This window comes from Lynx rufus, unplaced genomic scaffold (genome assembly GCF_022079265.1).
Source record: "Lynx rufus isolate CCGP_SWC_20201006 ecotype Redwood Valley unplaced genomic scaffold, mLynRuf1.p SCAF_5, whole genome shotgun sequence".
In the NCBI taxonomy this organism is placed as follows: domain Eukaryota; kingdom Metazoa; phylum Chordata; class Mammalia; order Carnivora; family Felidae; genus Lynx; species Lynx rufus.
The window spans coordinates 99,080,040-99,100,769 of record NW_025814867.1 but is presented as its reverse complement, the minus strand read 5'-3'; the positions used below and the strand labels follow the sequence as shown (position 1 = coordinate 99,100,769).

The 20,730-nt window shown below is 36.2% G+C and overlaps 1 protein-coding gene across 6 annotated transcripts in view; it reads right to left on the bottom strand.

The window, feature by feature from the left end:
• SPICE1 (spindle and centriole associated protein 1) overlaps nt 1-20,730 on the bottom strand; it is a 56,949-nt gene that overhangs the window by 19,154 nt on the left and 17,065 nt on the right. For 5 of the 6 annotated variants that reach the window (XR_006965644.1, XM_047099310.1, XM_047099314.1 and 2 more), the window contains 7 exons: nt 17,993-18,095; nt 16,825-16,931; nt 14,082-14,197; nt 4,558-4,700; nt 4,213-4,350; nt 3,373-3,638; nt 1,085-1,216 (listed from right to left, as the gene is read on the bottom strand). Coding sequence is in view for 5 of the 6 variants with exons in the window: in XM_047099310.1 (XP_046955266.1) it covers nt 1,085-1,216; nt 3,373-3,638; nt 4,213-4,350; nt 4,558-4,700; nt 14,082-14,197; nt 16,825-16,931; nt 17,993-18,095 (1,005 nt within the window). In the remaining variant the exon portion in view is untranslated. The remainder of the gene's footprint in view (nt 1-1,084; nt 1,217-3,372; nt 3,639-4,212; nt 4,351-4,557; nt 4,701-14,081; nt 14,198-16,824; nt 16,932-17,992; nt 18,096-20,730) is intronic. The other variant, XM_047099313.1, reaches the window with a different exon arrangement.

Sequence of the window (20,730 nt, the reverse complement as noted above, 5' to 3'; positions counted from 1 at the left end):
ATCCATCACTTGATGAATGGATAAGCAAAATGTGGTGTATTCACATAATGGAATACTAGTGGACAAAAAAAGTAATGAGCTACTGACAACATGCTACAACATAGATAAGCCCTGAAAACATAATGCTAAGTGAAAAAAAAACACAGACACAAAAGATCACAAATTGCAAGATTCCATTTATATGAAATATCCACATTCGGCAAACCTATAGAGACACAGAGTGGAGAGCAATATCCAAAGAATATCCAAAAGGCACAAATGAAGAACATAGCATTGAGGCAGTAAGATTTCCTAGAAGAAATACTGTGTAAGTTTTTTTTATTTTCAGTTTTTTGGTTTTGTTTTTGAGAAAGAGAGAGAGCATGCATGAGCAGGGGAGGGACAGAGAGAGGAAGAGAGAGAATCCAAGCAGGCTCTGCTCTGTCAGTGCACAGCCTGATGCAGGGCTCATTCTCACGACTATGAGATCACGACCTGAGCCAAGAGTCAGATGCTTCACTAACTGAGCCCCCCAGGCACCCCCTGTGTAAGCGTTTTAAAAAAAAAAAAAAAAAGCAATTATCCAGACAAGTGGCAAAGAAGACTTCTATAATAAATTTGAAGATACTGTAAACAATTTTAAATGGCAAATGATTACAGCAAGCTTCCTCAAATGGTATCCCCTGATGTTTTGAAATTAAAAGTAGCTATCATAACATTTTTTTATTTCACATTTTGGATCAACTACTGGAATACTGGTAGTTACCATTTAAATGTAGATTCTGTCTTCCCCACTAAATAATATGTTTCTTAAAGACAGTAGATTTATTCTATATGTATTTAAAGTCCAAGTTTCTACTATAGTACCTTCAATGTAATAAATGTTCAATAAAAGCTACCATTGATGATAATAAAGAAGTGAGAGGTAATCACATCAGCATAACAAAACCAAAGGCAACTAGAAGAGAATCTTATATATTCTTTTTTTCTTTATTATGAAATGTATTGGCAAATTGGTTTCCATACAACACCCAGTGGAGAATCTTATATATCCTTAGACGTTTTATGATACTAAACACAGAAAAGCTTGATTGCATCTAAGTACCTGGGTTGCGGTATTTTCTTCTCTGAGAAGAAGAATTTCAGCTGTAAGAGCATCAATGAGCTCTCGATGATCACCTAACATTTGTTCCAGTTGCTGCCTTGTCTCCACTTCTTTACGCAGTTGGAGCTCACTCTACAAAAAAAAATCCACTTCCATCAATACAACTCCCATCCAAAACTAAATTACTATCAACAGCATCAAGTACTGAAAACTAAAAGTTTCTACGCAAAGCTGTCAAAAAAATACTTAGAGTATATGTGACAGTAATGAGAATGAAATATTTTTATTAAAAGGTTTATATTTCATTAAAATGAAATACTGTATCCTTTTCCCTTCTTTAAATAGAACACCATAAACACAATGGTATGCAGAATTAAATGACTACAACTTTTGCAGAATGAAGTGGAGGGGGAAGTACATATACATATTGGTTGAATACACACAGAGCATCTCTAGAAGGACACGCTCACACCTGGTCGTCAGAGCTGGCGCCGAGGAAGCAGACCCGTAAAATGGAAGTTAAGGATGGGAAGTAGGGGGCGCCTATGTGGCTCAGTCGGTTAAGCATCCGACTTTGACTCAGGTCATGATCTCACTGCTTGTGGGTCTGAGCCCTTCGAGGGGCTCTGTGCTGACAGCTCAGAGCCTGGAGCCTGCTTCAGATTCTGTGTCTCCTTCTCTGCCCCTCCCCCTCTTGTGTGTACACTCGCTCTCTCTCAAAAATAAATAAGCATTAAAAAAAAAAAGGTGAGAATTAGAATTTTTATCTGTATCTCTGTTTCTCTGAATTTCATACTGTATGAATGCATCACCAATTCAAAAATTAAGTTTGTTAAAAGAAAATTAAAAATAAATGACAGGCTTAAATGGTTTAACTTCATAAAGCAAGTGATTAGCTAAAAAGTATATGCTTCTAAACCTGTAATACTTTCAGAGAGCCAAAAGTACACTCCTAGAGATTCCTAACTTAAGGGTGGAAGAATGTGAAGACTTTCCTAAGTCTGACCATACAATAAATATTTCACTAAAAAGCAATTTTAAGAGGACATCTCCAGAGAAATTGGAACATCTGAATTAGACTGGGGCGCCTGGGTGGCTCAGTCGGTTTAGTATCCAACTTCGGCCAGGTCATGATCTCATGGTTCATGAGTTTGAGCCCCACGTCAGGCTCTTTGCTAACAGCTCAGAACCTGGGGCCTGCTTCAGATTTTGTGTCTCCCTCTCTCTCTGCCCCTCCTCCACTTGTGCTCTCTCTCTCTCAAAAAAATGGATAAACACTTAAAAATTTTTGAATTAGAGCAATGAATCAACAATTTTAATAATAAAATGTCCTTGAACATTTTTTGTTGTATTTAACAAATTTAAATGTATAAAAAAATAATAGTTTAAATAGATTTTTTGAAAGATGAAATGTTTACCCAACTCTAATTCCACAGCATTCTGAAGACTGATTATTCACAAATGAACTAAAAAACAATTCCTGCTAGTTTTATAAATTATTTTCACAACAACAAAATATCTCCCACTTCAGACACTAATGCAAAGCCTGAGTTAGTCACACAGATAACATGAAGAACTTTCCCCATCTGTGTCTATAGATTACAGGTATGCCGCTTTCCAAACTCAACTAAAGTGGGAGTAGGAAGCAGAAAAAGCATCAGAAGGAGGACACGTTGAGTAGTTCTACTGAATTTAATACTGCCAAACAATAATATTCAATATCAGCATAAGACATGATCTTATTTATAGCAGATTAACCCCTCTAATTATATTTTACTAAAGCTCATATTAAAATCAACATCACTAGCTGACCATGTATCAGTATATGAGATGATACATAAATCAGCATGCAGAGGAAAATTAAGAGGATAAAACTTCACTGCAGATAATCTAAAGTTGAGGTATTTTATTTTTTATTTATTTTTTTTTAATTTTTTTAAGATTTATTTTTGAGAGTGAGAGAGAGAGAACACAAGTAGGGAAGGGGCAGAGAGAGAGGGAGACACAGAATCTGAAGCAGGCTCCAGGCTCTGAGCTGTCAGCACAGAGCCCGACACAGAGCTCGAACCCACGAACTGCGAGATCATGACCTGAGCCGAAGTCGACACCTAACCGACTGAGTCACCCAGGCGCCCCATGCTGAGATATTTTAAATAAAGCTATTCAGATTTGACTATATTTCATTTGGAGACTGCAATAAATTAAGGGTAGAGCAAAAACAAAAAAACAACTCTAAGCATGTCTACCCACACTCTGAAGAGGAGACTCTAATAACTTCTTGCTCTTACCTCTTTAAGGTACCGAACCAGGCGACAGAGGGAGCCCACCAGAGACAGAGTGAAGCCTGTGAGACCCTGACTACTTTGCAGTCCCTTGACCTCACGTCCTGTACACCGTTCATATTCTTCCATTTCATGTTCCACTTCATTTATCATGCGTTTGAGGACATCCAGGCTGGAATTATTGCTATTTGGTAAGTCTGTGGAGGCTGTGCTAGCTGTTAGTATGCTCTTTTTCTGCTTGGAAGGAGCATGAGAATCCAGTTTTCCTTTAACTGATAATGAGAGAAGTCATTCTATTATAAGACCAAGAAAAATTATACCAGAAAGCTACTAGAGAAAACTTTGACTCTTATTCACAATTTATAAACAAACAATTTTTAATGTTTATTTATTTATTTTGAGAGAAAGAGACAGTGCAAGTCAGGGAGAGGCAAAGAGAAAGAGGAGAGAGAGAGAGAATTCCAAGCAGGCTCTATGCTGTCAGCACAGAGCCCAACGTGGGGCCTGACCTCATGAAACCGTGAGATCATGACCTGAGCCGAGATCAAGAGTTGGACACTTAACCAACTGAGCTACCCAGGCACCCCTATAAAAGGTTTTTATAGAAATTATAACCATTTTTTCGTAAAAATCCATATAGGTTTACACTGTGTATAACAAACACACTAAAACTATCTTTCTACAGAGTTACATGGCATAGAACATTTCTTAGCCACCATTCAACAAAGTCTTAATCAGTTGGCTCTGACTGGATGAGTTTAAGGGGAAAAACTTTACTAAGAGATTAAAGAAGTTGTATCAAGTTATGTGTTTACTAATTCATCTTGGCAAATCAAGGGATTGAACCTTTATTTAACAACTGTTTTTGCTTCCTTGAGTTCAGCACTTGTCCCACAACATAGCTTGAGTCTAGAGTCTCAGTAGATTCTTCAGATTGAAGCCTGGTGTGGATTCTCTTGACAGCATTGGTAGCATTCAGAGCAGCTAAAAGAAAAAGTATTTCCAAAAGAATCTCCAGTGAACAACAAAAAAGTTTTAAGCATTCCAATTAACAGATCTATCAGTATCTTATTCAATTAGGTAAAGACAGTCTAGACTAAATACCATTGCTTTAAAAATTGCTATGTTTAAAAAAGAACACACTAAAACAAGTCACTGTTCTGGGAGAAGTAAGACAATGGGGGAGCAAACCGTTTTGTTCCCCTGATGGAGGAGCAGATGATGGAGTTTCTGGAAGGGTTGTTACTTGTGACTGTGTTGTTATTTTCTGCTGAATATCAGTCCACAATTTTTTAATTAAGTCAGAATTATCTTCCTTTAGTTGGTGGAGAAACCTATAAATTATGAGACAACAAGCTACATTAGAATTAATAAATGCTGTCATTTAAACTGTTCAACTGCTTACATATTTGCTTGATGGAGCTTTTAATACTTCATAATCAAAGAAAAAATACATTTTCTTCAACTTATAAGACAGATGACTAAAATGCCAATCTTCTTAGTGTTAGAAGAAATCATTCCATCTTCCTCCCAGTTTCCTACCTACATGGCTCCTAATCAGAGGAGCAATTTGCCCTTTCTGGACTTCGGTGATATGGGCCCCATCCTCCTCCCTCTTTCCCAGAGAAAATACATGGCTTGGTCTTTTCTATTTTCTCTCTCCTATGAAGGCTGTCCTCAGAACATAGCCTCCGCTCATCGCTGAACTGAAGGGACTGGAGCAGACTCTGCCCTAAGTCTCTGGGAGCAGGGGAAGGAATGGAAGAGCTTGCAGTACAGGGAGTTAGAGCACTAAGCCTTTTGCTATAATCATCTTTAGTACTGATAAGGCTGATATTTTATCTCTAATCACCTGATTCCTTTGTCTTTTTCTCAGTTGGACAGAGGCTTAGAAGAGGTAGGAGACAAAAAAGTGGAAACAACCCAAATGTCCACCAACTGATGAGTGGAAAAGTAAAACGTACTACAACCACACAATGGAGTATTACACAGCCATAAAAAGGAATGAAGCAAAGATACATGCTACAACATGGATGAATCTTGAAAACATGCTTAGTAAAAGACACCAGACACAAAAGATCACATATTGAATGATTCTATATATATGAAATGTCCAGAACAGGCAAATATATAGAGATAGAAAATAGATTAATCTGATAGATCAGACAGGGCTAAAGGGCTTGGGAGGAAATGGGGTTTGACTATTAAAGACCATAGGGTTTCTTTAGGGTAATGAAAATGTTCTAAAATTGCCTATAGGTTGCACAATTCTGCATATACTAAAAATCATTGATTATACTTTATGTGGGTGGATTGTATGGTATGTGAACTATAAATCAATAAAACTGTTATAAAAAAAAAAAAGAGGAAAAGGGAAATCTTATTTAGTGGCTCCACAAATGTCAACCTAAGGGAGTTGCCTTCAAGCAAATTATGCACATTGCACATTAGTTGCTACGAAACATATTTAGCAAAAGGCCTATAATGCAATCCATTCAAAGGGGGCTAGTTATCAAAGCATCAGAAAGAGTTCTCTGTAAGACAGTATTAGCTCTAAGTCCAACCTTCAGGATAAATCCTAAGAAAAGTGCTGTAATGAGATTTCTGCACAAGTTAGGAAAGTCCAAACCAATCTGAACTCACTGTCTCTAATGTTTATACTTTTAAAAGTCAGGTTATATGAAATAATAACAAGAAAAATGATACAATGCTACTTATGGTAGGTTTAAGAATGGCCTCCCCAAAGATACTTACAACTGAATCCCCAGAACCTATGAATGTTACCCTATCTGACTAAAAAGGGCCTTTGCAGATGTGATTAAGTTAAGAAGGATCCTGAGAAAAAGAGATGATCCTGGATTATCTGGATGGGACCTACATGAAATCAAGTGTATCCTTATAAGAGGGAAACATAGAGATTCTGACACAGAGATGGTAATGTGAAGACGGAGGCAGAGGCGGGAGGTATGTGGACTCAAGCCAAGGAAGGACAGCAGCCACCAGAAGCTGGAAGAGGCAAGGATTGGATTTCTCCCTAGAGTATCCAGAGGGAATGTGGCCATACCAACACCTTGATTTCAGCCTCGTGAAACTGACTTCAGATTCTGGCCTCTAGAACTGTGAGAGAATAAATTTCTGTTGTTTTAAGTCCCCAAGTTTATGGTAATTTGTTAAAGTGGCCACAGAAAACTAATATAGACTTTGGTACCTGGATATGAGGTGCTAGCGTAACAAAATACTAAAAATGTGAAAGGAGCTGTGGAATTTGAAAACGAGTGAGGCTGGAAGAATTTTTAGGTAAATGACAGAAAAATCCTAGATTGCCTTAAATAGGCTATTCGTAAAATATGAATGTTAAAGACCCCAGCACTGAGGGTTCAGGAGGAAGTGAGGAACATGGTAGGGAAAGCCTCGATCATCATAACAGAATACTGGTAGAAATATGACTATTAAAGACCCTACCACTGGAGGAAGGGTTCAGAAGGAAATGAGAAACATGTTATTAAACTGGAAGAAAGGCAATCCTTATTATAAAATGGCAGAAAACTTAGCTGAGTTGTGTAGAAAGCAGAACTTGTAGGCAATGAACTTGGATATTTAGCTGTGGAGATTTCTAAGCAGAGTTGAAGGTACAGCCTGCTTTCCTATTGCTACTTAGAGTGAAATGCAGGAGGAAAGAAATACGTTGAGGGAAGAACTACTAAGCCAAAAGGAACCAGAACTTGATGATTTGAGAAATTTTCAGCCTGTCCAGAATGCAGAAGATGCTCAAATTAGGAGACACTATTAGGAAAGCATACCCTGGACAGAAGGTCTAGTGCATGGCTGAACGATGCTTTGCTAATATGAAAAGAGTAGGCATCTGACTCATGGATCCCCTCAATGATCTCAACAGAGGCCAGCAATATAGATGGGATTATCCAGGAAAGATCTCTGGAAGGCCTCTTATCTAATGGCATACAACATACAAAAGAGACCCATAAAGTCTCTTGAGAATGTTATACCTGCAGAAATACTGCCAGCTTGGACTGAAAGGGACAGAGATAGGATAAAGTGAAGGAAGGATGTCAAACTCCCAAAATTCTACAGTCAGCAAACAGGCTGATAAAATTACTTGGTGTAAGCATGGGCTTCAAGGAAAATGAAGAATGACTTCAAAGCCAGAGCTGCAGGTATAAAGGCGTGCATAGGCTAAGGACAGAGCCACAGGCCCAAAGGACACAGCCATGGACCCAAAGGGTGAAGCTTCAAGTCACAAAAGATTATTACCAGGCTTTGAAACCTAATGGAATTTGCCTTGCTGAGTTTCAAAGTGGCCTAGGACTGGTGACCCCTTTCTTCCTTGGATTTTCAAATGGCAATGTCTATAATTATCCTATGTCTCTTCCATTATTGCATTTGAGAAGCAGATAACTTGTTTGGGTGCCTGGGTGGCTCAGTCAGTTAAGTGTCTGACTTTTGATTTTGGCTCCAGTCATGATCTCGTGGTTCATGAAATCGAGCCCCGTGCTATTAGCATGGAGCCTGCTTAGGATTCTGTGTCAAAATAAAGAAACATTTAAAGATAAATAAATAAAAGCAGATAGCTTGTTTTCTAATTCCACAGGATCATCCACAGAGAGGAATACTGGCCCAGGATGGCTCTTATTCAGAGCTCACCCATACTTACTTTAAATGCTAAGATTTGGTTTGAGTTGATAACATTTAGAGGAGATTTTGAACTTGAGTTCATGCTGAGACACCGGGGAATACTGCAATGAGGGTAATTATAAATTTTGCATGTGGGCCACTGGGGGCACTATGGTAGAACCTGAAGATACGTCCAAGAGAGGCAAAGAAAGACTTTAACATACAAAGAGAGGAAGGTAGAAGATAGAGGCAGAGATTGGAATGATGCAGCCACAAGCCAAGGAAGACCAACAGCCATCAACACCTGGAAGAAGCAGGAGCACCTGGGTGGCTCAGTCAGTTAAGCATTGAACTTCAGCTCAGGTCATGATCTCACGGCTTGTGAGTTCAAGCCCCACATGGGGCTCTGTGCTGTCAGCTCACAGCCTAGTTCAGATCATCTGTCTGCCCCCCCCCTTCTCTCTCTCAAAAGTAAATAAAACATTTTTTTAAAATAATAAAAAAACAAAAACAAAAACAAAAAAAAACCCTAGAAGCGCCAAAGAACAGATTCTCCTCTAGAGCTCTGGAGGGAATGTAGCCCTGCCAAAACCTTGATTGGTCCGATGAAACTGATTTCAGATTTCTTGCCTCCTGAACAGTGAGAGAAAAAATTTCTGTTGTTTTAGACCACACAGGAACATATATTTACAGAAATTTTCAAACCAGAAGGCACCTTAGAGTTCTAACCCTCATATTTTGCAAGTGAGGAAATACAAACTTACAGATTATCCAACTATTAAATAACCCAAGGCTTACCCTCCAGATTCCAAGTCTAATGCTTCTTCTGATACCTCATGTTTAATAGTTAAAAAGTAACATTTTGAGATATTAGGTATTCAAAAAAAATGGAAACTGTCTATTCACACAACTGATGAGATAAAACTAACCTTGCCCAAATAAAAAACAGTAATTTGATTCAAATGTAAAGAATAAAAGCAATTTGTACAAGATTAGTTGTATTTGGGTTCTGAAAGAAAAAACTGCTTAAAAGATGATACATGTTTCCAGGTGTCCTTAAGAAAACGGTGACCAGCTAAATTTGAATCACTCTATGCCAAAACCCACGAGACAAGGCAACAGGAAGAGCAAAAACAGCATATAACCCATACCTTCTACATTAATGGAATACAGACAATACTACTAACTTCAAATTACGTATTCGTAGAAAAACACACACCAAGTTCCAGCAAAGATATTTCCTGAGTTCCTGTCAGAAACTCTAGCTGGATGTGAGGACAGTTCAAAATGACTGCACAAAGAAGAAAGCTGAGAGCCTAATGGTGACAAAATTACCTCCAAAAAGAAAATATGCAAATACTCTAGGTATGCAAATACTTAAAAAGAAAAGAAAAACACACACACACACAAAACTCCAAACCTAAACATCACAATACTACTAAGAAGTGTATGGAACCCAAGGTGGTCTATCTTAGGAGGTGAGTGCTGAGGGCAAAAAGAAGTGTATTATCTTAACACATTTAACTAGGGAGCACGGTTTAAGACAAAAAAGAACAACAGTACTGAAAGACAAACCAACTTCTACCTACTGATACTTAAAAAAAAAACAAAGCACCCATTAAAATAACTCTGCTTCACTGTAACTGAGAGAAAAACTACCCCAAACCCCCAACCCTCTCCACAAAATACACAAACTAAAACAGTCTATATCCATACAAAGACAATATAACAAAACAGAAAATTTAATTGAAATATTCCAGCTAATAAAAATTTCTCCCCTCCAAAGAAAAAGCAGAAAATAAACTGTGACAAACACTTTAAATGGAATTAAATATACTTAAACAAGCATTTGGAGATATATATCTTTAATCAGAAATTCCAACACTAAGACCAGATATGGACAAAATCCAAGAAGAAACAAAATAAGAAGTGACTGAACTCAGGAAAGAATAAGAAGAAAAAGAAAAACTCAGAAATAAAGATTAAATTACAATGCATCCAATGGAGAATTGCTAAATAAACATTTAATAAGGAAGACTGAAGAATTATAGGAAAACAAAAAAATATATAGAAGAATAAAAAAGGTTAGAAAGTACTAGAAGTAGAAGACAAGAAACATCATTTTATGTATATAAAAGGAGGCTCTGAAAAAGAAAAACAATGATATCAAACTAATATTTGAAACTACAATCCAAGGGGAAAAAAAAAAAGAAAGAAAGAAAAGAACTGAATCTATACACAAAAAGGGCAGCTGTGTTGGAAAAACTGACCTGGAAAGGTAAACCCAAGACACAGCTTAGCAATATTAAATTTTAAAGACAGAAGAAACAAAATTTAAATATAAAGGAAATTAAGTACCTACATAAAAATGCCAAATTATTTATAAGGGCAAGAACATTATTCTAGCATCAGACTTGTCAAAGCAACATTCAAAGCAAACTAAGAATGGAGGAACATTTTCAAGAAAATGGGGAAATTTAAAGAAACAATGCATCAATCAAAGATTTTCTATCTGGCCAAGCTGTCCCTCAAACTTTTAAGCCTTTCAAGAACTCAAGGAATACTATATTCACAAGTGCTATAGCATGAGCCCTGACAGATCCAACCAAGAGTTAACTAGGGAAACATCAAAAAAAGACCAATGATGACCATTTACTATATTTAATTGTAGCTCCAAAATAAAACCAAAATGGCAATACACAGGGAAGAATAATATGTTTTATGTTCTGTCAAAGCAAAAAATATGCAGCTAAAAGAGAAGAAGGCCTGAGAGAAAAGGGAAAGAATGAGAATACAGAATAACTTATTTGTTGTACAGGAAGCAGGTAGAAGTCAAAATACCACTTAATGCCAACACACCAGACAACAAAAGATTAAAGAAAACAGGGGACTGAAACCCTCTATAAAAGGTAGATATAAAGGCAACCAACCAGAACAAAATTACCAACTTCCTAGACACCAACAGAAATTTTTAAGAGAACAGAGAAAACATCACATAGAGAAAGAAAACCGTAATTACAGTATAACACCATAGTACTATAAAATAATATGACAAAGTTGACATCAAACACATCAACCATATTAATAAATATTACAAGCTTACTTTACTAATTAAAGAAAAAAAGATTCTCAAACTGGCTAACAAGGCAAGACCCAACTCTATGCTGAAAATAAAAGACACACCTAGCACCCAACAATTTAGAAAGGCTAAAATAAAAGGATGAGCAAAGATGAACCAGGTAATTAGAAGCAGGAAGGCAGAGATTTCACTCCTGATATCAAAGTAGAACTGAAGCCACAGGTATTAAATGTGAAAAAGGACACTCATAATGCTAAAAGCCATACTTCACAATGAAGATACAATACTTCTGGATATCCATGTACCAAAAAACACAGCAGTCACCCATACAAGGATGAAGGTATTCAACTACAAAGAGAATTAAATATACGTAAACATCAAATGCGAAGAAAAATAGAAAACACTAACAGAGACTTTAATACACTACTCTCAATATAAGATCGTGGCAAAAATGAGACAGAAAAAGTAAACAACATAATCAATGAAGTAAATTTTATGGATATACATATAGAACTTTACACCTTGTTAATATAGAATATACCTTCTTCTCAAGCACACAAATGGAGCATTCACAAAAATTTAATCATATATTAGGCCACAAAGAAAACATCATTAAGCTCTACAAGTAGGAATATCATAAACCACCCTCTGAGTATAATAAAACTAGAAATAAGAAAACCAAAAACAAAGAAGCCCCTCTGTCTGGAAACATTTTTTAAAAACCTTCTATTAAACAACTCTTAGGTAAAAGAAAAAATATAAACTGAAATTACCTAATTTCTAAAATAATAAAACACTACGTATTAGAATATACGTTACACATTTAAAGCACAGACCAGAATAAAATTCAGAACCTTAAACGTATTTACCAATTAAAAATAAAGTATGAAAATAAATATATTAAATTGCCAACTGCAAAAGAAAGCAAAGTAGAAAAAAGCAAAGTAAATGAAAGAAAACTAAAAGAAGCAAAGATGAAAGTGAAAATTGATAAGAAGACATCAGAAAAACAGTAGCTCTAATTAATAAATCAAAATCCTGGTTCTTTAAAAATTTAACAAGATAGACAAACCACTAACTAACCTAATTATAAAACATGGAAGGGAGGACAAAAAGAAATGAAGAAGGGGAGATAAGCATGAAAGCAAAAGACATTTTTTAGAAGTACAGAAATTATTTGCACACCTCTATGGAAATACATTGACAAACCTACAAAAAAATGGATAATTTCCTAAGAAAATATAATTTACCAAAATTGCCTTGAGTAGAAGTAGAAAGTTTAATCCGCTCTCCATGGAAGAAGAAAAGTTATTATGACACTTCACCACAAAAAAGCACCACATTCAAATAGTTTCACAGGGAAATTCTACAAACCTTTTGAAGAACACAGGGTCCCAAACTACATAAATTGTTTTAGGACTTAAACAATTAGAAAATGTTCTGGATGCTTCTCATGAAATCAAGTATAATATTGTTACCTCAATCTGATATTATATATTTAAAAAATTATAGACAATATTATTTAAGATTAATGCAAGAATACTAAATAAAATATTAACAAACAACATCCAACACCACAATAATGAAAAGAATACACGATGGCCAAGTGGAATTTATTTCAGTAATGCAAGAATAGTTCAATATTAGGAAATCCATAATCTAACGCACCATATTAATAGATCTAAAGCAGGAAACTTATATGATTATCTCTATAGATCTTGAAAAAGTCAACACTCATTCCTGATTTAAAAAAAAAAAACAAAACCTCAAAATAAGAACTGATAGACCTTTCCTTAGCATTGTTAAAAAACAAAAAACAAAAACAACAAAAACTTCACTTCTAAAACCAGCACCTTACTTAAGAGGAAACAAAAGAGTCACTTTCACAGATCAGGGACAACACATAGATGCCCACTATTTCCACTATTTTTTTTTCACTATTTCCACTATTATTTAATACTGTCCTGTAGCTACTGCAATACACAAAAGAAACCAACTAGAGATATAACACTTAGAAAATATATAAAACTATGTCTATTTGCAGATGACATGATGGAATACCTGGAAAACTCTAGAAAAACAATGCTAAAACTAACTCAACCAAGATTCAATAAGTTAGCAGAATATCAAGATAACACACTGAAATCAACAGCCTTCGTAAACACAAACAACTACTTAGAAGGTATAATGGAAGAGAAAAATCCCATTTAAGAAAATAACAACAACAAAACATTAACTACTTAGGGATAAACCACAAAAAATGAGCAAAATCTATATAAGAAAAATATTAAAACACTAAAAAAACAAAAATGTAGACATTAACAAATGGAAAAATATACTTTGTCCTGGATAGTAAAACCCAACATAATAAAGATGTCAGTTCTGCCTAGTTTATTTATTTTATTTTTTTATTAAATTTTTTTTAATGTTTATTTTTGAGGCGGGGGAAGGAGAGGGAAGGGGGAGGGAGGGCCAGAGGGAGAGGGAGACGCAGAATCAGAAGTAGGCTCCAGGCTCTGAGCTGTCAGCCCAGAGCCTGACACAGGGCTTGAACCCACAAAACACAAGATCGTGACCTGAGCCAAAGTCGGACGCTCAACCGACTGAGCTACCCAGGCGCCCCTGCCTAGTTAATTTATTAAAAGAACAAAAATACCAATAACCTTTTCTTATGAAGCTGGATAAATTGATATTAAAGTTCACATGGATAAATAAACATGTAAAAATCATTAAGAAAATTCTGAATTAAAAAACAGCTACGAGGCAAGTCTATTCAAACACCACAAACTCTAATTAAAATAGTGTGGTATTAGAGCATAACTAGAGAGACAAGGCCAATGGACTAGAATAGTAAATCCAGAAATAGACCCAATATTATAATATGTCAATAACATATGTCAATATATATATAATATTATTATATTATATCTCAATAAAGCTGAAAATCAAAAGAAGTATACTTGGAAGAAAGGGAAGCACTGTAGAGATTTATGCCACATATACATACCTGTCTACATTCGTATTTGACAGAGAGTTGATAGAGTTATCCAATTCATTCTCACTTTCTCCAGACTGGCTGTTAACGGTTCCTTCTTCTTCTTCATCATCTACTTCATTAAGAGCCTTTCTCAACGTAACAATAAAAATAAAAACACAAGTTGGTTATATATACACTCATCCTTTCTTTCTTTTTATCGTAACAATTGAGAGGTCCCTCCTTCTAAGGCTAACAGCTCCACAAGTGCTCTAGAACCTAAACCCTCTCACCTCCATTCTACTCCATGACCTTCTATCTCCTGCCTCTCCAACCTCTCTCTCTGTACCGGCTTCAGCTCATCCACATTTAAATGTGAACAAGTCTCTCTCATTGTATCTTCTCCCTTTCACCACCAAACCTCTTGAAAGAGTCGCCCCCCACTTCCCATTTACCATCTGTGCCCTACAACTTTGCTTCTGCCCTACCATTCCACTCAAACTGGTCTCTACAAGGTCAACATTGTCTTCTGATTTGTTCCTAGATCAAACAGATTATTTTTTTTAGTTTTTGCCTTCCCTTACTTCTTTGATTCATTAGACATTAATTACCACTCCTTTCTTCCCTTCAAGATCTTCTTGATACACTCTTCCTTTTAATTGGCATGATACCAGATTTCTCTGTTGTTTTTTGTTTTTTGTTTTTCTATTCCCAATCTCCTTTATTGGTTCTTCTTTCTACTATTTCTTAATATCTAATGGGACTCAAGGTCCTCCCTTTGGACCTTTTCTCCTCTCGTCTGATTCCCTTTCTGAATGATTGTAGTTCCAAAGCTGCAATCACAAGTAAAATGCTGTGAATTCTCAAATTTCTACCTTTACCCAGATTTCACTGGAGCCCTAGGCAATTATATCCAACTGCCTAAAAGATATCCCTAGTAGACATCCTATATACATATAATAAACATGTCCCAAATTAGTCATCTTCCTAAGCCTCTCCTATTATTCTTCCAGAAGCTTTGTTCCTGCCATATTACCTAAGACCATGAACAGCATCACTATCTACTGATATGCTCAAGCCAGCAAACTGGGAGGTATCCTTCTTTCTCATACATCACATCCAATCAGCTCCCAAATCCTGTCAATTTTATCCCTTTTTAAAATCTCTCAAATTTATCCCTTTTCCCCTCTACCTCCTTCTCTACTGCCACTGCTTAGGTTAGGCTCCCACTACTTCTCACTAAAATTCTATCCTAGGGTACCTGGGTAGCATCCAAGTTCAGCTCAGGTTATGATCTCACTGTTCCTGAGTTCAAGCCCCACATCAGGCTCTCTGCTGCCAGTGTGGAGCCTGCTTCGGGTCTTCTGTCTCCCTCTCTCTGCCCCTCTCCTGCTCACACTCTCTCTCAAAAATAAATATACATACATACATACATACATAAATAAAATTCTATCCTGAGTCTTCTAATCAGATCCTCTCACCAGTCTCCTCCCTCCCAAACCCATCTTTCACTCTACAGTCGATTTCATCATGACTCTACTCTTCCTATAATCTTTTGGTGGCTCTACTCTTACTTTCTGGTTCCTTAGCCCTTCACTATCTAGTTCCTCCCTATCTTTCTAATATCAGCTCTTGCCAATTCCCCATCCCCATAAAAGAGACCATGATATCTGAAAGCTAACATTTTTAGTAAATGCCGAAACATAATGGTTTTTGGCTAGAGATACGGCTAATGGGTGTTGTCTATTTAAAACGTGTAATTTTACTTAACTGCCTTTGTAAATAGAAAACAATACTTAACATGGTTTTTTATGATTTTGGACCTTATAATTCCCTAGGATCAACCCTCTAATTGATGATTCTCCTTTTCTTCATAGGACATATACATAACCTAGGAAATTGCATTAAACAGGTATTGAGTCCTAATCAGTTCTACAAAGTTGTTTTATTTTAGTATTAAATTCTTCAAGTGCTTTTAAAAAATGTGTCCCATCTCAAAATTCTAAACATTTTGATTCATGAGTTAATCATTAATGAATTAATCATTAATTAATGGTTTCAATTAGCTTAGGATATGGTTAATTAACGTTTTACTACTAAAATAAATTTTCCCATCTAACTAGACAATAAATCCCAAGTTTCCTGGGTAGCTACTTTTTAAACACACTATTAGAAGGGACTAACATTTAATGAAGAGCTAGTATCTGGAATTATGCAAGGCATTTTACATAATTTATCTCAGCTGATCCTCACAACAACCATAGTAAGTATATTCTATTCCCATTTAACAAAAAAACCAAAAACACTCTGAGCCAATTCAGACACCTTAAGAAATCAACTCCAGATCAAAGAGCTAGTAAGTAATAGAATACAAACATAGATCCACCTGATTCCAAAATGCAAGTGAAAAGACTCCCCACTCCTTCCATACTGGCAGATGGAGCCCAGCTTGAAGGCCATCTCTGATGCCAACAAGCTATGTGATCTTGGACAAGGCACTTAATTTTTCCGAACCTCAGGTTTTTCTTCTGCTAAACGGAGATAATAATAGCTTACCTTGTAGGTAAGTACTCAATAAAAGGTAGCTATCATTATCCAGTCCTGTCTTGTTTGGTAGAAACATTACTCACAGAGAGTGCAATATGCTTCAGTAAGAACAATTCTAACAACCATAACTAGATATCTGTTGATATTTAAGCTTTTGAAATGTTTACCACAATACCTACATAAGCTTAATTTCCACATAAGTATGATGGCTATGAGAATAGCACATTACCTGAGGCTCTATGACAGATTCACTAAGAATGGCCTGGGTGACAGGGTCTTGATTTACCACGATGGGACCCTGAGAGGAATCAGGAGCCACTGTTACATTCGGAAACCCTGCAGAAGGAAAATAAGTAATGATGATTTTATTTCATTTAGTTAAATTGACTTTACAAACAATACACATTGCCCTAAGTTTGTTATCACATGAAAATCTTAAATAATAATAATAGCAGCTCACATTCATATAAACACTATATGCCAGGCGCTGTTCCAAGTACTTTTACATATATTAAGTCACTTTACCCTCACAAAATCTGATGAGATTGTTACTAGTATTATCTTACAGACCAGTAAACTGAAACTCAGAGACATGAAGCAAATGGCCCTGAATCACACTAATAAATGGCTAAGCCAAGATTGAAACTTTACACTAAAAACTAATGATCTATTTTTAGGGATTAAACAATAGATTACATACACATTAAAGTGAATGATGCTATGTATCTGAACAGAGGCAAAGTCCCTTTTAGAGAGAGATTGAAGTAGATTTAGACTTCAAATTAAGTTTTACTCAAGTTACACAAATACAAATACTTTATATGGTAACTTAATATTAATAAACTGGAAATTAAGTCATATTTTAAATTATAAAATCTTGTATATTGCCCTATAAAATATCCTAGTAAATAATAACAATTTACCTTTGCTTAGCTCAGTAATTTGTAATAGTTAATATTCTTAGTGAAAAAAACCAAATTATAATGAGTCTATGCCTAACAACTCTTATATGTTATCCACTCTAGAATACTTGTGATATAAATAATGTGGTGCCCAAGGGGCACCCGGGTGGCCCAGTTGGTTAAGCAGATGACTCTTGGTTTCAGCTCAGGTCATGATCCCACATCCTCGTGGGTTCAAGCCCTGTGTCGGGCTCTGCACTGATGACGTACAGCCTGCTTGGATTCTCTCCCTCCCTCTTTCTCTGCCCCTCTCCCACTTGCATTGTCTCTGTCTCTCTCAAAAATAAACTTTAATAAATAAATAAATAAATAAATAAATAAATAAATAAATAGATAAAGTGGTGCCCGAGAAATGATTTAAAATTCTTCCAAGTAGCCAGCTATGGGTTATGGCTAATAAGAAAAAGAAGTTTTTGTTTGAATTGAATACATTACCTGTGCGCCTACGAGGAAAATCAACAAATAGATCTTTTGCTTCAGCCATCAAATGATCAGATTTTTCCAAAACATCCTGCATCTGGTATTGATCAGAAAGAATCTAGATACGTGTTAATGATAAATATATTACTCAGAAAAATATATATACATATACTTATGAAATCACAAAGGAAAAGTCCATACAAAGGTAGCGGGCATAAAAATAACCAAAGGCCACTACCTTTCTAAAATCCTTCAGTGACAATATCCTTAAGTACCAGTAGATGGGGCTATTACAATAATTAGTAGATTTCATGTGCTTGGCCACAATCCAAGTAAGAAATACAGTATTTAACTGCGAACCAGCACACATACAAATGTAAATGTATAACAGAATAAAAGTTTTACTTAACCTTACTCTTTGAGAACCACTCTGAAATTTTCCTTTTAGCTCCTATTTCATTTTTTTAAATAATGGCTACAACACACTAACTCAATTTCACAATCCACTAAAAAGTTGTGATCCACAGTTTGAAAAACACTGATTAAAGACATAAATCTCTGAGCCATAAATTCAGAGGTGTTTCAACCTTTAAAGTGTATTTCATAACCTACTATGGGATCATGATCAACAACTTAGAGAATATGAGCTAAGATATGAGGTTTAGGGCATCAAACAAAGTGATGTTTCTGTATTTATAAACAAGATGGATTTTTATCATGGGGGGATGAGAACCAAAACAATACCATTACAGTAGTGCCTCTGATTAGGCACTTTCAACTTAGGAACTTTCATAATTACAAGCAAGGACATGCAGGCAAGTCAACTCTAGCCACCACCGCCAGATGGCATTCTTAAACTGAAAGGAGTCACAAAATTGGAAACGACCCACTGTTTCCAACAATGATTCAAAACAGTAAAGCATCTGGCAACAAATGCTCTTACCAGAACCTCTCTAGCCCATGGAAACAGGTATATAATATAACCTTAGTTACTGTTTTAGGACACTGACAAAAATAACAAGAATAAAATTCTATTTCCCTTCTTCTCCTGCTGTAGCCAACCATGTTGGCTAGCTCACTAGATGAGAATAAAGTCCTGAATTTGTTCCTTCCACAAAGAGTAAGCTTTGGAATGCTATAAGGCAAAGAGCATATTTGGAGCCAGAAGACTGGGATCCTAGGCCCAGTCAAGGGATACTAAGCAAAATCCAACCTCTCTAAACTTAGTTTGCTAATATGGAAATGAAAATACCACCACCTTCCCCAAACCCAAAGGGGTATTATCAGGATGTAGACACAATGAAAACCTGTATCATTCTAGAGATATTTGACAATGTTGTTACAACTTAAAGTGTATTATCCCATGAACCAAATTTCAGTCCCTGGTTAGCGATCTTGCAAGTACATACAATACATGCAATTAGAGCTTAGGAAAGAAAGTAAATGGAACACTATAATCTATCATTTAAACTAGAAAAACTACACACAGAATATTTCCTAATAGCAGTTTGATATTACTATTTAAAAAAAAAATCACTGACCTTCCATCAAAATAAAAAGATATAACTGACAGAAGCAGATTACAGAGAAATAACTTTATCATATCAAGACCTGATATTAATTATAATGAAGTCTCCAGTAAAGCCGCTGCCCTGTTGTACTCTGCCAGTCTGCCCAGCCTTCTAGGGGCAGATGGTTTGAGAGACCAGAGATCAGTGTATTGGCTTTCTTTTGCTCTTTCTAGATTTACTTATCGCTTCTTTCGGTTAAAACTCATCCTCTTGATAGGTAAGCCAATCTGTGCAAGCCCATCTGTATACATTACTTTCCCAGATGGGTTCACAGAACACAAGGCCAAAGTTATGAATGGTGGTACACAGCCTGGATTTGCAAAGGACTGTCCAAGATTCCTTCAAAAACATTATAAAAAACTTCCCATCCTAGCACTTTTGTTCTCTGATAATAAAAACCAGATTGAAATAGGAAATTGCAGAGAGACTTGGGAAGTTATTATACTTTTAGAATTTATAAAATCTTCATCAAAGTCTCCCTCTCTCTGAATCTGGACCCTCATTTGCCTGATTCCCATAACATGAATGCATCCTACAGCAAATGCCAAAGAGCTTTTCTCTGAATTTTTGTTAATCCAGGAGTCCAGCCCTGGGGGCTGGACGGGTAGCGGTAGCTCTTAATACATAATGATAACTGCCTACATGAATATTCCCAACAAGCCTTCTTCATTTGATCCCTTCACATCCCTGAACAGAGACATTACAAATTGAACCCTGAAATAACAGATATACATATCCTTTGACTCAGCAATTCCATTTTTAAGAATTTGTCCTATAAATAAAGTTTTACATGTACTTAAAAACATTCAAGGATATTCAATGTATTATTTGTAGAACCAAGACAGGTAATAATCTGTGGGTGACAGACCTGCCACTTATCCACCAATCTCCTTTCTTTCCATTTTCCTTTCAACAGCAGAATCCCCAAGTTTTAGCCAAGTACATAGCTAGATTTCCTGACCATCATTCCAGGTGAGAATGGTCATGTGATGAATTTCTGGATAATGGGAGACAAGCCAGAATTTCTGGGCAGTATGTGAAAGGAGTAGCATGCATTCTCTTCCCCTTTTCATGCTGGCTGGAATACAGCTGAAGGAAGCTGGAACAGCCATTCTCTACTCAAGAGGTGGAAGTCCTGGAATAAAGGACCCCAGCGTCCCAACCAACTACCATTTTCTTCTC